Source organism: Cyprinus carpio, chromosome A25 (genome assembly GCF_018340385.1).
Source record: "Cyprinus carpio isolate SPL01 chromosome A25, ASM1834038v1, whole genome shotgun sequence".
NCBI lineage: Eukaryota > Metazoa > Chordata > Actinopteri > Cypriniformes > Cyprinidae > Cyprinus > Cyprinus carpio.
Genome location: NC_056596.1, coordinates 12,564,085 through 12,584,204, shown reverse-complemented (window position 1 = coordinate 12,584,204; position 20,120 = coordinate 12,564,085). Strand labels below are relative to the sequence as shown.

General features: G+C 36.8%; 1 protein-coding gene across 1 annotated transcript; it reads right to left on the bottom strand.

The window, feature by feature from the left end:
* Positions 1-1,585: 1,585 nt before the first annotated feature.
* LOC109079112 (proprotein convertase subtilisin/kexin type 5-like) lies at positions 1,586-19,798 on the bottom strand. The gene is made up of 16 exons (XM_042715580.1): positions 19,427-19,798; positions 16,311-16,514; positions 15,505-15,573; positions 15,276-15,318; positions 11,347-11,492; positions 9,797-9,991; positions 9,234-9,320; positions 8,883-9,078; positions 7,819-8,042; positions 7,309-7,551; positions 6,330-6,575; positions 5,935-6,133; positions 4,724-4,929; positions 4,174-4,274; positions 3,816-3,987; positions 1,586-2,340 (listed from the first exon to the last, which is right to left on the bottom strand). Exons 1-16 carry the CDS (start codon positions 19,575-19,577, stop codon positions 1,940-1,942), a joined length of 2,883 nt encoding a protein of 960 aa, XP_042571514.1. The 5' UTR covers positions 19,578-19,798; the 3' UTR covers positions 1,586-1,939.
* Between the last annotated feature and the right edge of the window lie 322 nt (positions 19,799-20,120).

The following is a 20,120-nucleotide window of genomic DNA, read 5'->3' as shown; positions in this document are numbered from 1 at the left end:
TAAATCTGGGTATCATCACCATAGCTGTGATAGGCAATTTTGTTCTTTCTCATTATTTGACTCAGTGGGAGCATATACAGGCTAAACAAGAGCGGTGCAAGAATTGAGCCTTGTGGGACTCCACGTCATGGACGTCCACTTAGATTTATGCTCTCCTATACTCACATAATAACCCCTCCCTTCAAAGTATGACCTGAACCATTTGAGTACCATCCCAGAAAGCCCAACCCAGTTTTCCAGTCTCTCTAGTAGTATGTTATGATCAACAGTGTCAAACGCAGCACTGAGATCTAGTAGTACCAGCACTGATAATTTGCCAGAATCAGAATTAAAGCGAATATCATTTATTATCTTAATGAGCACTGTCTCTGTGCTGTGATGCAGTTGGAAACCAAATTGAAAATTGTTTGAAACCAGATTGAAAATCTACATGAGATGTCCTTGTCCATTCTATTCTATGAATATAGTCAAGGCTAAATGCTATAACACAGTAGGATTTTTTAAAAGGAAAATGTAAAAGAGAAAGAAAAAAAATAGGGAGAATCATTAAATTATGAATAATTGACTGGCACTATGTGAATAATTTGTAATCATGTAATCCATAAAAAAGTAAGTGAATTCTGATGTAATACACTCTAATTACCAGTTCTTCAATTTTTTTTTAATCCAGATTACATGTAATCAGTTACTACCCAGCACTGTCTGTGTGTACTAAGCCTGTCACACCACATTAAAGGTCACCAAAATTACATCCATCATTTAATGACCGTCTGAATCCTGACACTATGTTTTACCAAAAGCAACATAACTTTTACTCTAAAACTGAAACTTTTACTCGCATCAACTGAATAAAGCATACTAAAAGATCGATCTTGAAATTTACAAAGCAACACTGATGTTTTCAAATGAATTTTCAAAACGAATATCGCTGTTATTCAGAAAAAGTCCTTAAACAAATAATATTTGGTTGAAGATGTTTATTAACATTACTTCTAATATTATGTGACACTGTCTTTTCCAAGCATCTTGGAAAAAGTTGTGACATAGATTTAGTTGCGACTTATAGATTTAGGCTGTTTTGTTGCTCAGTGAAAAATACTATTTCCTAAAGAGAATTCTGCTTTTTTTAGTTTTTAAATGAATTATTGATCTAAAACTACTGTTAAACATAAAGGCAGAATGGAGACATTTTTGTTTCCTTGTGGCAGAGAGCTGGAGTACTGCAGATATACTGTAGAAATCTAAGCTTCTTGCCACTCACCATTCTCCATTAAATTATTTTTATTATATGGACAAATAAAATATTTTTATTTCTATTATATGTTTATGACATTAATTAGGCAGCGTTTACAAGATGGAGATCTGAAACCATTTAGCTGTGCACAATTTCAATATTATTTGAGATTTATAAATTTCACATCTGAAAGAGGGGCTGACACATTTGAGAAATGATCGTAAGATCTAATGTAGGATGGTTTATACACATTTTATAAACTAGATCCCTGTATCATGCTCCATTGTGACCGCTTCTTCAAGACTTACTGTTCAGCAAAACATATAATAAAGAGACAGAAAAGGGCTTTTCTGAAATTTATTGAATATTCTTTATTAAGAAAATACGAATACACTGTCACCTTTTAATGACCCCAAAAAATTTTAATACCACTTTATACTTTAACTGTCATTAATAACATTAACAAACATTACATTACAATATGGAAAGGGTTATATTACAAAAACATAACAGTAATCTAAATAAACACTGGCAGCAATATTCTGAAATATATACAGTATATAAGAATAAATGTATCAAGAAAGCACATAATGCTATCATGTATCAATTTACATTAATCTTTATCATCTTCCAATCTAGTAAGTTCTGACCACAAAAGTGTGCGTATAAAGAATTAGTAGAATTTGACTCATTAGTGACCATATTTTAGGCTCTACTGAGGTGCGTGTTCTCATTAGCTTCCTCCTCGTCCTGCTCCTCCTCCGTGTCTGGCTCGTGGATGAAGCCGTAGCGGCGATACACAGATCCATCTTGACTGGTGTAGACCACGTCCACCTCGTCCCCACTGTCCTCTGGTTCTGGTACTCCGTGTGGCATGGGCCGAGGGCTGGGCTGTTCTCTAGCCACCCCGCTCAGTCGTTCATAGCTCCGTCTCCAGCATAACCTCTTTTTGGCCCTCGCCTGTACCAGAGCAAACACAACTAGTGCTAACACTACAGCTAGCAGCAAAGCAGCAGGCAAAGCTGCAGATGCATGCTGTACCGCTTGGGATCTCAGAATAACATCATCCTGACTTATACTTGGTACAGGCGCCTCAAGACACAATGCTGTAAAAAAACAAAAACAACATGCACAAAAAAAAATGATTAAAGTGACTTTTTCACTGTAAAACCCTATGAAATTCTTGGTAAAGCAGTTTTCCCTCACCAACATAATATGTAGTTTTGCAAAAAAATAACTGGTAAAAAAAAAAACACGTAAATACAGTGTATGTTTCCAAAGGGTCAATTAATTTATTGGACGAGTGTATTTACTATTCATATGTAAGATTCATTAAATTGATTCTGATTTCCCAATATTGTAAATTTTTTGGCTGTAAGACAGCAAATTTGAGTAAAATTAGTAAATACTAAGTAATACTTGACTATGTTTACATTATTTAAAATAAGTTAAAAATGGAAACTACTTTCAAAACATATTATCTTACAGTTGTTAATGTTAATTAAGGAATAGTTCCCCCAGAAATGAAAATTTGCTGAAATTTAACTCATCCTCAATGTTCCCTCTAAGCTGCGTGTGTGGGTGTGGCCTTGCACTTCTTACGTCGTGACCGCGCAGAAGAAATAATATGTTGTGCACAGCACAGACGCAAAAAAAAAGATTGAATTAAATGCAAAATAATTGCAATGCTCACGCAAACCGCTAAAGAGTTGTTGTCGCTATAGAGTTAGAACATGTGCGGCAAATGAGTCGCTGTAGAAAGCGAATACTTTAATAGTTGCGTATGAAACAGCTCAACACAAGAGCCAACACAATGATGTGAAATTAAATGTCAGTGTGTTTTAAAGAAGAGTGTCTTGATTAAGTGGTGGAAATAGCAGATGATGAGCACAGAACGGTAACAAAACTCAGAGATATTTACAGTAGTAGTGCGCAAAATCTACTACTCTAAACTCTTCAGTTTGTTTTTATATTATATTATATTAATAAAGAATGTTTTTGCTCAGGTGGCCAAAATGTCCAACCAATAGAGAAAAGTTTTGCCCAGCATGAAAAAAAAAATTAGAGGGAACATTGCCCTCAGGCCATCCAAGATGTACTGTAGATGAGTTTGTTTCTTCATAGAACAGATTTGATGTAGAATTATATCACTTGCTCACCAATTTATCCGGTGCAGTGAATGGGTGCCGTCAGAATGAGAGTCCAAACAGCTGATAAAAACATCACAATAATCCACAAGTAATCCAAACAAGCAGCTTTTTACTTCACATAATGTAAATGGATGGATTGGAGTGATGTGGATTACTTGTGGATAATTGTGATGTTTTTATCAGCTGTTTAGACTCTCATTCTGACGGCACCCATTCACTACAGAGGATCCATTGATGTTAAATTTCTCCAAATCTGCTGTGATGAAGAACTCTGATGAAGAACTCATCTACATCTGGATGGCCTGAGGTTATGTATATTTTCTGCCAATTTAAATTTTTGGTTCAACTATTCCTTCAAAAATATATCTCATTGAATTTCTCCCTTTGTACAGTACCCATTTAAAGGCTTAAAGTAAAAACCTGAGGACTACCTGAGCCTGAATCACAAAGACAACACTTCCTGTTCCTCTCCCCAGACTGGCAGCAGGGCAAGCACTGACTCTCAGGGGCATGTAGGGCGAAACCTGGGTGACAGGTGAGACAGCTCTGGGGTCCGGCACCGGAACAATGTTTACAGGACTCGTCACAGGGTTCACAAACTCCCTAATGCCATTGAAAAAGACACATGCAAAGTGAAAACTTGTTGTTTACACTACTGAATGAACATTTGGATGAAAATATTAATAATGTTAATAGTTTTCATCTTTTGACAAAAATAGCAGTAACTGATTAGGTGCTACTATAAATATCAGCACAAACTTCGACACACACACTGTTATCAGCACTTACACCCTGTGAGTAATATCGGCTCTCTTCACAGCGAGGGTAACACACCCCATCCTGCAGGACACTGCCCCAGTCACACGTCACACAGCCCTGAGGAGTGTCATCTGCAAACAACACAGAAACCTTAAGATGAGAAAGGGTGAGGCACCAACTGTTTCTTTCAAAGAGATCAAAGTTTGCCTTTTCTGTTTGATCTTTATTTGTAGTGAACCCAGAATATTCCTTTTGGATTGGAATGAAATTAACATTAGGGCCCTACTAACTACTAGATTTCAAATTTTGTTCCTCCAGGAATCCTGTGTCAGCCAGACAACTTCCTTCAAAATTTATTATATACCCCCTTGGCAGCTACAGTAAGTCAACAGATTTTATTATAGCATGGATTTTAGATGAAGCAATGAAGTGTTATATCAGCAAACAGAACCAAATATATCTGTCTGCAATAAAATTTCATGATCAAACAATGGAGGCGATTAAAATGAAGATATGTTGATATTACGGAAGCTTATAAAATTTGTGTGTGTGGGCGGGGGGGATTACATAACCAAAGCACCTGTGCAGGACTTGCAGCTGGTGTGGCACTGTCTGCAGCTGTGCCCGCTTTCATAAAAGCGCTGCGGACATTGATCCACACACTGCCTGGTGCCCTGCAGGTCCAGCAGAGGAGGTGTGCACACCCTGCAGGTGTCCGGCCCTGGGCCCGAGCACTGCTCGCAGGAGCGGTCACACTTCTCGCAGCGCTCCCCTGTGCTGTAGTACCTGAGGAAGGCACATCAAGTGAAATAAATGCATGTCTTGTTATTACAGTATATATAGACAGTAAAGAGAAGACAGTAAATTTTCATATTTAAATTTCCTTATGCCATCATTATCAGCATTTCTATTTAAGTCTTAGAAGTTGTGAGGTGGAGCCACCATGGATCAGAATTGTTGGTCCAGTACATCCCATTGATGCTTAATCGGATTGAGATCTGGGGAATTTGGAGGCCAGGGCAACACCTTGAACTCTTCATCACGCTCCTCAATTGATTCCTGATCATATGCAGTATGGCAGGGCACAATATCCTCCTGATAAAAGCCACTACCATCACAGGACAGCATTGCCAAGAAGGGGTGTATATGTTTTGCAACAATGGTTAGGTAGGTTGCACAAATTGACGCACACATGAATGGCCAACCCAAGGTTTCCCAGCAGAACATTGTAAAGAGCATCATACTCCCTCCACCAGCTGTCGTCTTTCCACAGTGCATCCTGGTGCCATTAGTTCCTCCACTTGAGATAAATGAAAAGGCAATCATCAGACCAGACGACTCCTCCCTGACTGTTTAGAATCTATATTGCCCCATTCGCAGCAGGGTGCAATGTACTTCTTGTACTGACACATTTCTCCTATAACCATCATAAACATTTTCTGTGACTTGTGCCAGTGCCACGGTAGACCTTCTGTCGGTTCAGACCAGATGGGATAGCTTTATGTGCCCTTGCACATTGATGAGCTTTGGCTGTTCAACACCCCATCGACAGTTTGGGATTTGTAGCATCTCGGACCACTGTTGGAATTTTATTACTCCTGCTGACCGCGCCCCACAAGCCTCGCCATTTCATCTGGCCTTAAAATTTGACCCCTTGTTAAATATACTACTTTAAGTGAAGTTTGGGAAGCTACAGTTTTATCAAACACTGGTGCTTTTCTATTAACTAAGCTCTTAATTACCAATGAATAATGGATGACATTAGTGTGTGTGTGTGTAGGAAGATCTTACCCTGTGGGACAGTGGCTAACGCAAAGATGAGAGAGCAGATGAAGGTAGCCTGGTGCACAGCTCAGACAGTCTCTGGGAGACGCCCCGGCACAGGTGGCACACACATGATCACAGGGCATACAGAAACCCAGCTCTACCCCATCCGCCTCCTCATGGGCACTGTAAGTTCCCGCAGGACATTTGCTCACGCACGTACCATCTGGAACACAAACAGGTTCCTGTTAAACCAGTTACATGTTTTCCCTTTCTACAATGCTTTAAAACCAAGAGAGGGATTTAAAAGCCAACCCACAACTGATGAACACTTTAAATCAGTATTAATAATTACAAACCTCACAATCAATTTCATAATTTCTTTTTTTTAACAGTAGAAGTATACAAAAATCATTTCATACTGTGGAGGTAGTTGGGCAGGGCGCAGGTCTGGCAGTCAAAGGGTTCCGGCCCTTCGCAGGACTGGCAGAGCCGGTGACATGCTTGGCAAGTAAACTGGTTGTTCTGGAGGAAGGTTCTGGGTGGGCAGTCCGAATCCCCAGTAACCCCACACATCATAGTGTTGGGATCCAGAACCAGACCCTTTTCACACTGCAGACACTGGGTGGGATCTGGACCCTCACAGTATGCACAAGTCTGGTGACATTCTACAGAGCCAATATGGGACATATAAATGACACATAATACATTTATATTTATTCATTTTTCAGCCACAATTATCAATCTGTGTCCAGTTATTGTGATTAAATAACTAAATAAATAATCAAATAACCAGTATACTTTTGATGCAAACTCTTATTGTACGCATTTACCAGAGCACATAACCTTTCAAAGTACACTCCATTTGAAAGGGTGCATGAAAGTGTGCATGGGCATTAGAAAGTTTCATCCTGGTCCACTGTCTGCAGTCTCCAGAAGTTATGAGTGATCTTTAGAAGTTATGTGTGAAGTGTCTTTTAGCTGTTTTTGCTCTAACTCAATCTCACTAAATTCTACCGTAACCATAGCAATTGAGGATATGTGTCGGTCACCTGATTAGCTGGCAGACTAATCAAATGGCCCCTTCTTTACTAAAGATTTGTAAAATCTCACATTCACAGGTGTTTCACTCAAGTGTACAATTCTGAATGAAGAAGTGGTCGCATTCCTTCTTAATGGGTGCTGGCGCCCTCTAGGGGAACCCCTGGTACAAAGTATGCACGATTAGAAAAATTGGGCTATAGCATACTATGAAATTTAAATGGCACACACTATGCGCATACCCTAGACTATATGTAAAATTGAAGCATACTTTGGCTTAAGGTGGAACTTAAGCTAAGCCCCATTTGGGAACCTGGGCCATTAGTGGTGTTAGTGGTATAACTACAGCTAATACTTCACCCTGGCATTCCTTATCAGAGGTCTGGTAATAAGTGCCCGCTGGGCACTCTTCCAAGCATGTGCCCTCGTAGAGTTTTGGGTTGAGGTCAGAGCAGGTCTCGCAGTCATCAGAGAGAGGACCAGAGCATGTGGCGCAGGTGCGATGGCAGCTCACACAGACCCCCTGATCCAAGTCTTCAAAGTAGCCCTTCGGACAGACAGCCTTGCATGACCCGTTTAAGAGCAAATAGAGAAAACTGCATCCTGAAACACCATAGTTACACAATGTTATTAGATTACAAATCACTGTAATCTAATATCCACTGAAATTCAAAAGTAATCCAAATGTGTTCTAACTGATCTGTACACATACTTCCTTATTAATAGATAGTACACAAGATAATATAACAGGGAAAATGAATTCAATATTTTTCCTTTAAAGTCTCACTGATATGTTTTCAGTGTTCTTTTGACTGTATCTGTTACTACTCGTTAAAGAATCTCAGCAGTACAGGTGGAATCATCACTCACTTGTACAGGTGGAAAAATCGGTGCACACGTCACAGTGAGGAGCACAGCGTCTGCATGTGCCGTCTTCTGCCACGTAGCTCATGGGGGTGCAGTTTTGCCTGCAATGGCCATTGGCCAGATGAAGGCCTTCTCGACACGAAAGGCACTGCGTGCTTATGCCGTCACAGGTCAAACAGAGTTCATCGCAGGGTTCGCATGTCCCCGGCTCTGTCTCAAAATAACCTCTGCAAGAAACCCAAGACATACACGTTTGTTTCCCTCTTGTGTTCATTAACATATCCTCATGAATGCCAGGACTAAAAAAAAAAAACTGAAAGACATTTGGCTTTCAGTTCAACATCAGTTTACAGTCATTTTTAGTGATGCATTTTCAAATGACCTTTCCGTATTTAAAAAAAAATATGTATGCTGCATAGCTATGTTTTCTTACATTAATAGTAGAAATAATAATTCATATCATCTATATTTACCTCTGTCTTATTTATCTACACATATTCAAGACTTTTTTGTTTCTTGCATAGTAGATATTTCATTAGATTATATATAGTATTTTATATATCATTGGGGTTTCTTTCTTTTTTTTCTTTTTTTTTTTTTAAAGAAGCCCCTTATGCTCACCAAAGCTGCATTCATTTGATCAAAATTTCATTTGAAGCTCAATTTTCAGCATCATACTTCAGTCTTCAATGTGACATGATCCTTCAGAAATCATTCTAATATGCAAATTTTGCTGCTCAAGTAACATTTATTTATATTAGCCATGATGAAAGCGTTGTGCTGCTTAATATTTTTTGTGGAAACCATGATACTATTTTTTCAGAATTTTTTGATTAATTGAAAGATCTCCATTTTTTAAGTGATAAATGTCTTTACTGTCACTTTTGATCAATTTAAGGCATCCTTGCTGAATAAAAGTATTAATTTCCTAAAAAATAAAACTTACTGCCCCCAAACTTTTGATCAGTAGTTAATTATATTATATATTATAAATATATTATAAATGTCTGAATATTTTTGAGTCCTCTGTAAAGCATGTTTTTGGAGTTACAGCCATAGCGACTCACTCTGGACACTCTGACCAGCAGCTGCCCTGGAACAGATAGAGCTGGTAAGTGTCCGTCTTACAGCTCACACACTCGTCTCTGCTCTCACAGGCCTCGCAGTTAGCAGAACACCTCTCACACAGCAGACTGGAGCTGTTCCCATAGAAACCCAGAGGACAGCGGTCTACACACATAGCTTCCTGCTCCAACATGTATCCTGTTGAGAAAGCAAACAGAGGTGTGAAGAACCTATTAAGTAGATAATTATGTTATTTATTCAGCAAGTTCTTTTGAAGCAGGAACTTATTAAAAGGGAACTTTGAAAGTCTGTTTATCAGGTGGGAGGGGAAGGAAAGCTAACCTATACGTTACCAGTAGCACATGTGATGCAGTTCTGAGCCTCTGGACCATAACATGTCAGGCAGGATCTATCACAGTAACGGCAAGTGCGACTTTCCACTAAAAGAAAAAAAAGACATGATTATTATATCCAAACTTTTAGTTTTATTAGAGTTCCAAAGCAGTTTTACAGAGATTGACAAAGTAAAAAAAAAAAAATACAAAAAAAAAAATTGTAATGTTAAACAAGAATTAATGATTAAGTAAAAGATTTCCAATCTTGAAACATATAACCTCATAAAATAAAACCCTTCTTTTTTTCCTATTTGATATGTGTTAAAATGCTAAAAATATTCAATTAACATATTAAGTAAAATGTTAAAACTTTAAAGCACCCCCCCCCCCCCATCTTGAAAATCTCTGATAAATTGCATGCCATACATCATTAGAGTTTTAATTGTGTATTACTACCAGATATCCACCTGAGGACAGTATTACACCAACTATAACAGACATGCATGTTTGCAACAGAAGGTAGGCTTATCCTTTTCTCTTTTTTTTTCATTGTTCTTATATTAAATGGCAGACATTCTCACCATCAACATATTGGCCTTCCAGGCAGCTGATCACCGGGCACTTCCCGTAAACTGGGCGGCTCCAGCCACTGCATCTGTCACAGTCTCTCACTCCAGGACCGTGGCAGGTCAGACAGGAGCTGTGGCAGGCCAGACAGCGCCACCCTCTGGAGTCTTTAAATGTGTCCGCTGGGCACTCCTTCACGCAGGTGCCATCTTTTTCATGCAAAAAGAATGGTTTATCCTCTTATCTTTAGTTTAGTGTTGCTATTTTCATCTAATTATTTTATATTGTAATATTATTTGACAATATTACAGTTTTTACTGTATTTTTGATCAAATAAATGCAGCCTTGTTGAGCATAAGAGAACATTCAAAAACAGTAGCTGTTCACAGGTGATAAAACAGTTGTGATATTTCATTGTATATTAATGTAGTAATAATTAGGAATAAGTAGGTGTGTATAATCCCAAAAGCATGAACATTAATTTGCATGAATGAACCTGATCGCAGATCAGAATCACAGTGCTAATCTGTGCAAGTTTTTGCATTAACTATATTTGCATCCCATTTCTATTTCCCATTCAAATGATTGAGGAAAACAGTGCTTCTCCGCACAATATCCTTTCTGTGAAGCACATGCAATGCTCTATTAGGCTTTTACAACCCTTTTTTCCCCGCTGAACCTTATTTACACAATTACTATTTATTAAATAATTACATTTAATTATAAATGGATATGTACATATTTATTTAAAGATTTCAGTAAATTAAAGTTCATTTTGACCTTACCTAAGTAAATCTAAGTTAAAAACTTTTCTGTTTGATAAAGCATTTAATTATTGAAGCATTTTCCATTGTACAGTACTGTTTTTATTATGCTAAAGCATTTTCTTTTATGGTACTCTACTACAATTTTAATTGTTTTTGTCTCGTTTTTATTTTGGTGTGTGTGGTTTTAGTTGATGTAAAGCATATTGGTCAACGTGTTTTGTTTTTAATTGTGCTATATAAATAAATTGTCATTGTCATCTCACAATTCAGACTTTTTCTTGCAAGTTTAAACTCACTATTTTGAGAAGAAAGTCATTCAAAGCAATTCTGATTTTTTTTTTCTTGCAATTCTTAGAATTCTGAAACTAGCAATTTATTTTATTTTTTTTCTGTTTGATCAACCAATGACAAGGGAAGGTTTTTTTTTCTTTTTCTTTTTTTGCAATTATGTATGGTTACACAAGTGTTATGTAAAGTACTTCACCTTTAAACATTATATTCAAAATCACTAATACTTATAGATTAATAAATATATTGGCATGACAACAAAACATTTAAGTTTCATTATAAGTGACCCATTGGAGTTTTGACACTCAGGGTTTTTGCACAAGCGTCTCTAGATCATTTAGTTCCCTATGACTTGATAAATCAAAAACAACTTTAAAGTAGTATTAATTTCTAAATTGTAGCTTTAGCCTAGACTTAACCAGCCAAAGTAATGAGACTGACACAGCTATGGTTATCAGGAAAATGAGAGTGAACTTTAGCGAGGTGTTCAGAGGAAGTAGTGTACGCACTGTTCAGGAAGTATCCGGACTGGCATGTGAGACACAGGCTATCGCTCCAGCAGTCCACACACGGCTCTGGGCAGCTGATACACAGTCCTCTACCACGGTCCTCATAGGTCCTCTGGGGACAGTGCTGACGACACTGCTGTCTGTATTCACACAGAGATAACAAACAATTGTCACATATTTAGGCTAAACATTGATTGGATTGTTTAAAAAAGTGAGCAGGGCTTCAACATATTCCTTAAGGGATGTTTTACATGCTTGGATGAGTCAGTACAGAACTTTGAAGCTATTTGAGCTTTTTGTGTGTTCACTAGAAGAATTATGCAAGTCAGGTAATGTCACACAGATGGCTTTATGCAGTCTTGCAGGTCAGTTGTGAGTGCAGTTGTGGAGAAAGCAGAAGATGACAGAAATCCTGCATACTTTATTGAGATCGTACAGCCAGGATCATTGGCAGCCATATCTTTTTTAATAAACTTTGTTTATTGCCTTATTTGCATAAGCATTAATATTCACATCACTTGCCTATCTTACATAGAAAATTGGTGTGTTTGCAGCAGAGATATTATAGGTAATTAAACTATAACTATAAATAAAAATGTTACTTGAAATTAAATAAATGTTAACTGAAATAAAAGAAATTATAAAAAAAATTGCTATGCTGCCAAGGGAACATTTCTACTTTTCATTTAGTTTTTAAACTGATGTGCTAAAATAAACAAAATTGTAATGCAATTTTACGTGACTGAATAATCTGCTCTGAGAAAGAAAGAAAACATCTTGTCATTTTGTCTGCATGCTCTAAATCACAGGTTATACAGTATATTACATTTATTAAGTGCCACAATTCTGTCAATTTTTTAATTTCGATTTTGTGCCAGTTTCTCTGGCAGTTTCATTCTCATTAACACATGCAGTGGACACTTTTTGGACAATTTTGCAACATTATGTTATAATTCACATAAATTTGCAACTTTGGAAAACATTGTGATGATGAATTAATTTAAAGCTAATGAATTCATTTAAACTCAACAATGCAAAGTTAGAAAATTAAGCAGCTGGTTGAACTGTAAGGTTTGAGTATATGCCACACTCAAATACAGTGTGCAAATGTGTTTGTTAAAAACTCTGTAGTCACCTCACTATCACTTGGACCAATAACAATATCCTTCCTATCACTTTGAGCTGTTTGAAAACTTGCTTACAAAGACTCTGGAGCAGCTTCAGAGCAGCATGGTCTTTGTAGACTTACTTTTGAATCAAAGATGCTCTGATTCACAAGCTCCTCCTTCAAGGTGAGGAATATAATGCCTGCTGAGATTCTGTGAGCCCGGGGCAGTTGGTTTCAGTGCTTTGACAGAGAGAGTCTGAGTGAAGAGTAACCAGAGAAGCCAAACCACAGCAGAGGAATAAAAACCCGTCCCAAAACCACAGCGCACCTGCCTGCAGCTGTGTTACTGCAATTATTCAGCCATTGTACTTTCAGATGACAATAGACCTCTAATATTTGAAAGCATGAGATTGGAAGATAACAGTTTAAAGTCTGTTGTCATAATTCTATCACTATTCTTTTAATGTTGTTTAGACCATTTGGGAATAACACAGTCTTCTGATTTCTGATTGACTGCAGTGTTTATGAGGACTCACTAACAAATATCCAGTAAAGATATAAAAGAGCTTTTATATTAAAGGAAGAGAGTAAATGAGGAACAAATGAAGAAATAATTTTACGGCACATTGGTCTCTCCTTATAAAAAAGAGGAAACTCACTTCCTGCTGTGTTGCTATACAACTGCAGGAACGATTTTAATAAATACTGTGTATAAGAATTTACACAAGTTAAAAAAAAAAAAATTTTATTTAGCAAGGACACATTAAATGGATCTAAAATGACAGTAAAGACATTTATAATGTTATATAAAAAAATCTATTTTAAATAAATACTGGGTTTTTTGTTCCTTTTCTATTCATCAAATAATCCTAAAAAAAGTAATGCAGTTTAAAAAACACATCTATCAACTATATTAAGAAGCACAGCTATCTTCAACAATTTTAAAAATAAATGATTCTTGATCAAATCAGCATATTAGTATGATTTATGAAAGATCATGTGACACTGAAGAAGACTGGAGTACTGATGCTGAAAATTCAGGAATAAATTATTTAATTTAAATATATATATATATAAAAAGACAGTTATGTTAAATTTTAACAATATTTTACAATGTTACTGTTTTTTTAATGTAAAAAAATGAATGAGTAAAATAAATAAATGTAAAAAATACTTTTGTGAGTTCTTTTAAAACAATTAAAAAAAGTCTAACCCCAAAACATTTGAACAGCATCACATATAGTCCCCAGATCATTTTTCCAAAAATTCCAATATCACCTTTTACACTCTAGCCTTGTAATAAATAAAAAAAAATCACAAAAATAAAACATATAAAAGCAACTAATACAGTATCAGTCAAATGTTTGCTCATTGAAATTAGTAGTACTTATGAATGAATTTCTTTACCAAACTAAAATGTAAATGTATTTTAACTTTATTTTTATTTATTTTTTTAAGGATGACTGTACAGAGTTGTAATCTAGACAACGAGTATAGATTTTGAGATAGCTATTTTTAGTTTTTTTTTTTTTTTTTTTTTTTTTTGCAATTCATAGTTTTGATGACTTTATTATCATGCTAAAAATGCAGAAAATAGTAACTGTTACTGCAGGTGTTAATCAATCTTAAAGTCAGTCATAATAAATCTTAAAATATATCTAATTAAATCAATTTAAATGTAAAAATTGAATAAAACTACATAAATCACATGTTTGCACTATGGTAAACACATATCTTGTTGTAGTTAAGCAGTTGATAAGCATGGCTGATCAAGTGCTCCGTCTGAGACACAGAGGTGCCTCACTTTGGAACTCAACACTTAAGCAAGATGTTTGAGTGAGACGGAGGACAACAGCTGCCATGGCAACGGCGCAAGCACAATGAAAGCATGAGGAATGTTCGGGGGGATTAACATTGCTCTTTTCCCTTCTGAGTGGACATTCATTAGTCAGGACTCTCTTACAAGACACTCCAACCCTCTGAGCAAAGAAAGTCCTTCAGTTTCAACCGAGCGAAGAGGAGATGGGCTCAAATTAGTGAGGAGAGAGAGAGAAAGAAGACAGATTGAGTGAGTTGAGGGAAAAACTCATAAGCGGTGCCTCTATGTAGAGCAGCGTGGATCTCAGGTAACCGGCTGTGAAACTTAACTAAAAGTGAAATCTGATGCACACAATAGCTGGAGGCCACAACACACAATCAAACCTCTGTTCTCTTCATATTATCTCTGCAATATGCTCCAAAAGACTTCAACACATCTTAAAGGAATAGTTCAGCTAAAAATTTAAGTTTGCTGAAAATGTACTCACCTTCAGGCCATCCAATATGTAGATGAGTTTGTTTCTTCATAGGCACAGATTTGGAGAAATTAAGCATTACATCACTTGCTCCCCAATGGATCCTCTATAGTGAATGGGTGCCGTCAGAATGAGAGTCCAATCAGCTGATAAAAACATCACAATAATTCACAAGTAATTCACACTACTCCAGTCCATCAGTTAACATCTTGTGAAGTGAAAAGCTGTATTCATCATTGAAGTTTTTAACTTCAAACTGTCGCTAAAATACGAGTCATCTATTCATAATATTGCTTTACCCAGTGTTTTTATCAGCTGTTTGGACTCTTTTTCTGACGGCACCCATTCACTGCAGAGGATCCTTTGGTGAACAAGTCATGTAAAGCTACATTTATCCCAATCTGTTCCCATGAAGAAACAAACTCATCTCCATCTTGAATGGCCTGAGAGTAAATTTTCAGCAAATTTTCATTTAACTTTTATAGCGGTGAGAATAAACAGATTTCTCAATTACAGTACAGACTTACAAGAAGTATCCATCTGTGCAGCTGTGGCAAACCTCTGGATCATCTGTCGAGGACACAAAACCGGCAATGGGTTATTTTTTTGTCACTGCTAAGCATAAAACAAGTACATTACAAACAACTGGAAAACAATTGGCTGCAAGTATTAATGAGTAGTGATGAATAATCAAACATAATATTACATAAATGAATTGCACTGCTAAAATAATAAACATAAAAGTCTGTTATTTACCCGTGGAACATGTTTTACAGCCAGTACCGCAGTCTATACATTCTCGCGTATCCAGATCCTGAACCTGACCTGTGGTTCAAGCAAATGTCTGTGAGTACCATGTGTGTGTTTGCATGTTTTATGGACACTTAAATATGCATTTTGGATGTTTTTCTTTCCACTACTCCACAAGTTATGGAAGCACAAATAGCTCAAAATCTCAAAACTGAACAGTTCATGAAAAAACTATATATATATATATATATATATATAGTGAAGAAAGAATAAATAGTTTTGAGTGAGTAGAAGAAGAGTAAGTATGTTTTGAGACATACTACCTCGTCATAAAATTGCATCTTAAAAACACAGACCGCTCTGTCGAGTAGTTACATGCACGGATTATGTATTTTTATAGGCCAAAACCAGGAAACTCTCAAGAAATTATTTGGGGAACTTTCAGGGATTTATTTATTTATTTATTAAAAGAGACTGAAAGCATTGTTGGAAGCTTAAAGGTGGAGATGTTGAAGTTATGCGACCTTGATGTAGTTCATTTATATCCTTTTTTTTAGTTCTGGAGATTGTATTTAGGCTTCAAAATTCAGAAAAGCTGTGTTCATTTGTGAAGATTATGAATGAAATGTATAAGAATCATAAACTTTTGTGGGTCGAAGAGTTTATGTTTCACAGGCAATGGAAAAATCCTGTTAAAAGGGAACCAGGGTGATGACAGCTGCAGGTTGGCCTACAAAAATGTCATTACTGCAGCGCTTTATTTTGTTATATAAACCGGCCTGTCGATCAATTTTATAGAAAGATAGACTCACCAAGTCCACACAAGACTGTCAGACAGATGCCGCTCAGAAGATTGTAGCCTTCTCTGCACTTGGCACAAACCTTGGCCTCAGCACAGATCTCGCAGTTAGGCATACATGGGACACAGGTGTATTGCTCTCGCTCGGGATAAAACTCTCGTGGGCAGTGTAGTCTGCAGTGGCCCTGATACAGGAAACGCTCCTTCCCCTCCTCATCTGAAATCACAAACAAAATGCATTTAGCATGGGGACACATGAACCAAATGACCTTTATTTAAATAATTTTCCACTATATATATATATATATATATGTAAGAAACCAAACCAAACCAAAAGTACTAAAAAGTCCAGTTTGTGAGGAATTTGTATGTCCTTTGTAACTTGCAGGTTATATGGATCACTGGCTTCCTTTTAATAAATCACAGCATGTTTTCAGAGCAGGTCATATTATGACATTGGAGTTATTCCAACACTAGCAACCAAGGGAGAATATCATGAAAGCATAAGCATGTTTATTTCGAAAAAAATTTTTTATGACAATAAAGTCCAGTTGTCACTACTGTAATATATATATAAATAAATATATTATATATATTGTGTGTGACCCTGGGCCACAAAACCAGTCTTAAGTCGCTGCGGTATAGTTGTCCTACTGTAAATATATTAAAAAGTAATTTTTTTTTGTAATATGCATTGCTAAGAATTTTAAGGACAACTTTAAAGGCGATTTTCTCAATATTTAGATTTTATTTTGCACCCTCAGATTCCGGATTTTCAAATAGTTGTAACTCAGCCAAATAATGTCATATTGCCTAACAAACCTTACATCAATGGAAAGCTTATTTATTCAGCTTTCAGGTGATGTATAAATCTTAATTTCCAATAATTTGTTTTGTTGAATGCACTGAAAGATTAGAAGCCACATTACACTTTCCGCAAACAATCACTAAATCTGAAACTTGGGTATCAACATCTGCTTGTGTCTATCATGAACTCTTCTTTAACTAGAAACAGTAGCAGAGATCTGGCTGACAGGTTTTGCCAAGACTGGGACACATAAACAAGGGCTATGGAGAGTGAACAGGCACTTTTGGCAGTGTTGTAGTTGTCACACACTGGTGGATGCAAGGCCTCCCTGTTCAACCACCTCGGGCCACTGAGAGTGAGATTAAGATTTACAGCTCTCTTCTTTGAGATGGTTGAAAAGGAGGGATGGCAACCACGCACGCCTACAAAACAGAATTCAAAAGAGTGGCTTGGTTTGCTGAAGACCAGAGTTTGCTTACTCATTCTGTTCTTTCGAAGTAATAGTTCAGCCAAAAGTTAAAATTCTGTCATTACCCTGATGTCATTCCAAACCTGCACGCTGTTATTTACAGTATGTGTGACAGAGGATTGTTAGTTTGGTGAATAATGACTTAAAATTACGATATGTTCCATGCAATAGTCTAGTCTATATGGAACATATTTTTTCATGCTATGGAAGTCAATGGCTACCGTCAACTGTTAAGGGGAGAAGTTATCAGACTGTGATGTTGTATGACAAAATGACCTTATGACATGTTTGGCTAATGTTCTTTCAAAGTTTCAAAAGGTTTAGTAATAAACAATTGTTCTTCACGTAACCTTAATAGAGCATTTGTGCAAAGTTGTCAGGTCTTTAATGTTCTCAATAAATTTAAACGTCATTAATTTAGCGCTTTTTCTGAAATAGTTTATTTAGAAGTTTGTCTAATATTTAAACGTTCCCAGATAGCACATGTACGTCTGCAAGATCTGGTAAAGATCGCTTCATCTGGAAAGCATCTGCTGTGTACAAACATCTGATAGATGTCTTTAAGATATCAGTTTTACATACATTTGAAACCATAAACATCTTAAAGACATCTTCTAAACATCTATTTGACATCTGATAGGAATCATCCTATAGACTATTGCAGATAACACTCTAAAAAATACATCTTGCAGATGTAAATGCAGACGTTTATCAGATGTTTGTACACAGCAGATGCTTGCAGAGGAAGACATCTTTAACAGACATCTTAGTGTGCTATCTAGGCTACTTGTTTTAGAACATTCAGAAAACATTTAAAAGTAACATTCCCATAAAGTTAGCAAAATGATCAAATGGAACTCTCCCATAATGTTTTCTCTAAAATTCTAGAAAACCATTTAAAGACAACATTTAGAAATAACATTTTTAAACCTTAATGGGAATGTTAGCAAGATGTTCTTAGAACATATTTTTCTTAGCAACAGAAAACATTTTATACTTTAGTATACTTCTGTACCAATGATATTAATAACAACTTTAGGGCACAGAAAGCGTTTAAATCCGAAAAGGATTGCTGGGACTGAAGCTAAAGAAAATGCATCACATCACCTGAAGTATTTTTTAACTATGTCCAAACAGAAACATTATCAGCTTTCACAATCCTGAAAGTGGTCTCACCTTTTCCCACTGCCATGTTTGGCAACTTAAAGTCTAGTCTACTGTTAAACTTCTGGAGTGGACCTTAATTTCAACTCTTCCTGTAATTAAAAGTGCGCAAGACACTTTCATGTTTGAGGTCACTAAACAAACTCTCTTTTGTGGTAAAGCACTCTTTGTCACTTTGAGAAATGGGGTGAGCGGCTTCATTGTTTCACCGCAGCAGCTGTGCAGAGAGGACTGGGAGGGTTGCCTTCCCAATTGTCTCTCGGAAACCCCTTTGTGAACCTGCACAATGCTGCTACCGAATCGTACCACCCAATGACCAAAACAGACGAAAACGCTTGATGTATTTTGACTTTTAATTAAATATTGAAATTTCAGGTCGTTATAACGCGCAGTTGATTGAATGGCTCTTTTGTAGTGTCTTTGTTTACTCACAGCAATACTAGCGTCATCACTGACTTACAAACAACTCCACAAATACGCTTTTTTTTTTACTGTTATATTGAATTTCATAACTTGCCGTAACCTTCCGAAAACATCACCGCTATAAAGTTGTTCTACTGCGCATGGGCATTGACAGCGGAATAAGATTTGTCCCAATGGAGGCACCTGTTTGATCCTGTTTTTATACAGTCTATGGTTTGATGCAATAGAAACTAACTACATAATATAATAGTGGAGTATCACTCACCTAAACCACAAGCGGTGCACTCGAATAGCTCATGACCCTTACACTCCGTGCAGGAGGGATGACAGAAAACGCACTGATTTTTTAGTAAGAACTGTCCGCTGGGACAGGAGGACACCCCCGGCGATCTGGCTTGAGTAACACTGACCAGCATAATGATAAAATAAAGATCAAATAAAATAAAGAGTTCATCACTCGCGGTGTTGTACAGCGCATCTATTCGCAATGCATGCACACACTCACACTCAAACACACACACACACAGTTCACTCAGTGTAGTGGGTCAGTCCTGCGCTGCCAATGACAACGAGCGTCTAAATAACAAAACTTGCCCAACAAGTTGCTTTCAATAAGGGGATTGGTCAACAGGCCTTCGGGGTCCACCCATTGCTCTGCTCCATTTGATACAAAGGACATGTTATGCACAAACGCAAAATACTGACTTATCTGGGGCTCATATATACGTATTCTACCTCGTGACATATTGATAGTAGCCTATAGGAGAATAGCAGTAATCAATGCATTTCATAATGTGTGCATCTTTATATACAATGGTAAAATATAATTATTATATTATAATGTTGTTAATAATAATAACAATTCTTTGGGTTTCAAAGAAAATGATGTTTTGGAGGATCCTGATTGACAATCTGTAAATCCACAGTCTCTAGCGAGCTCTGTGCAAGCCTATGAAGAC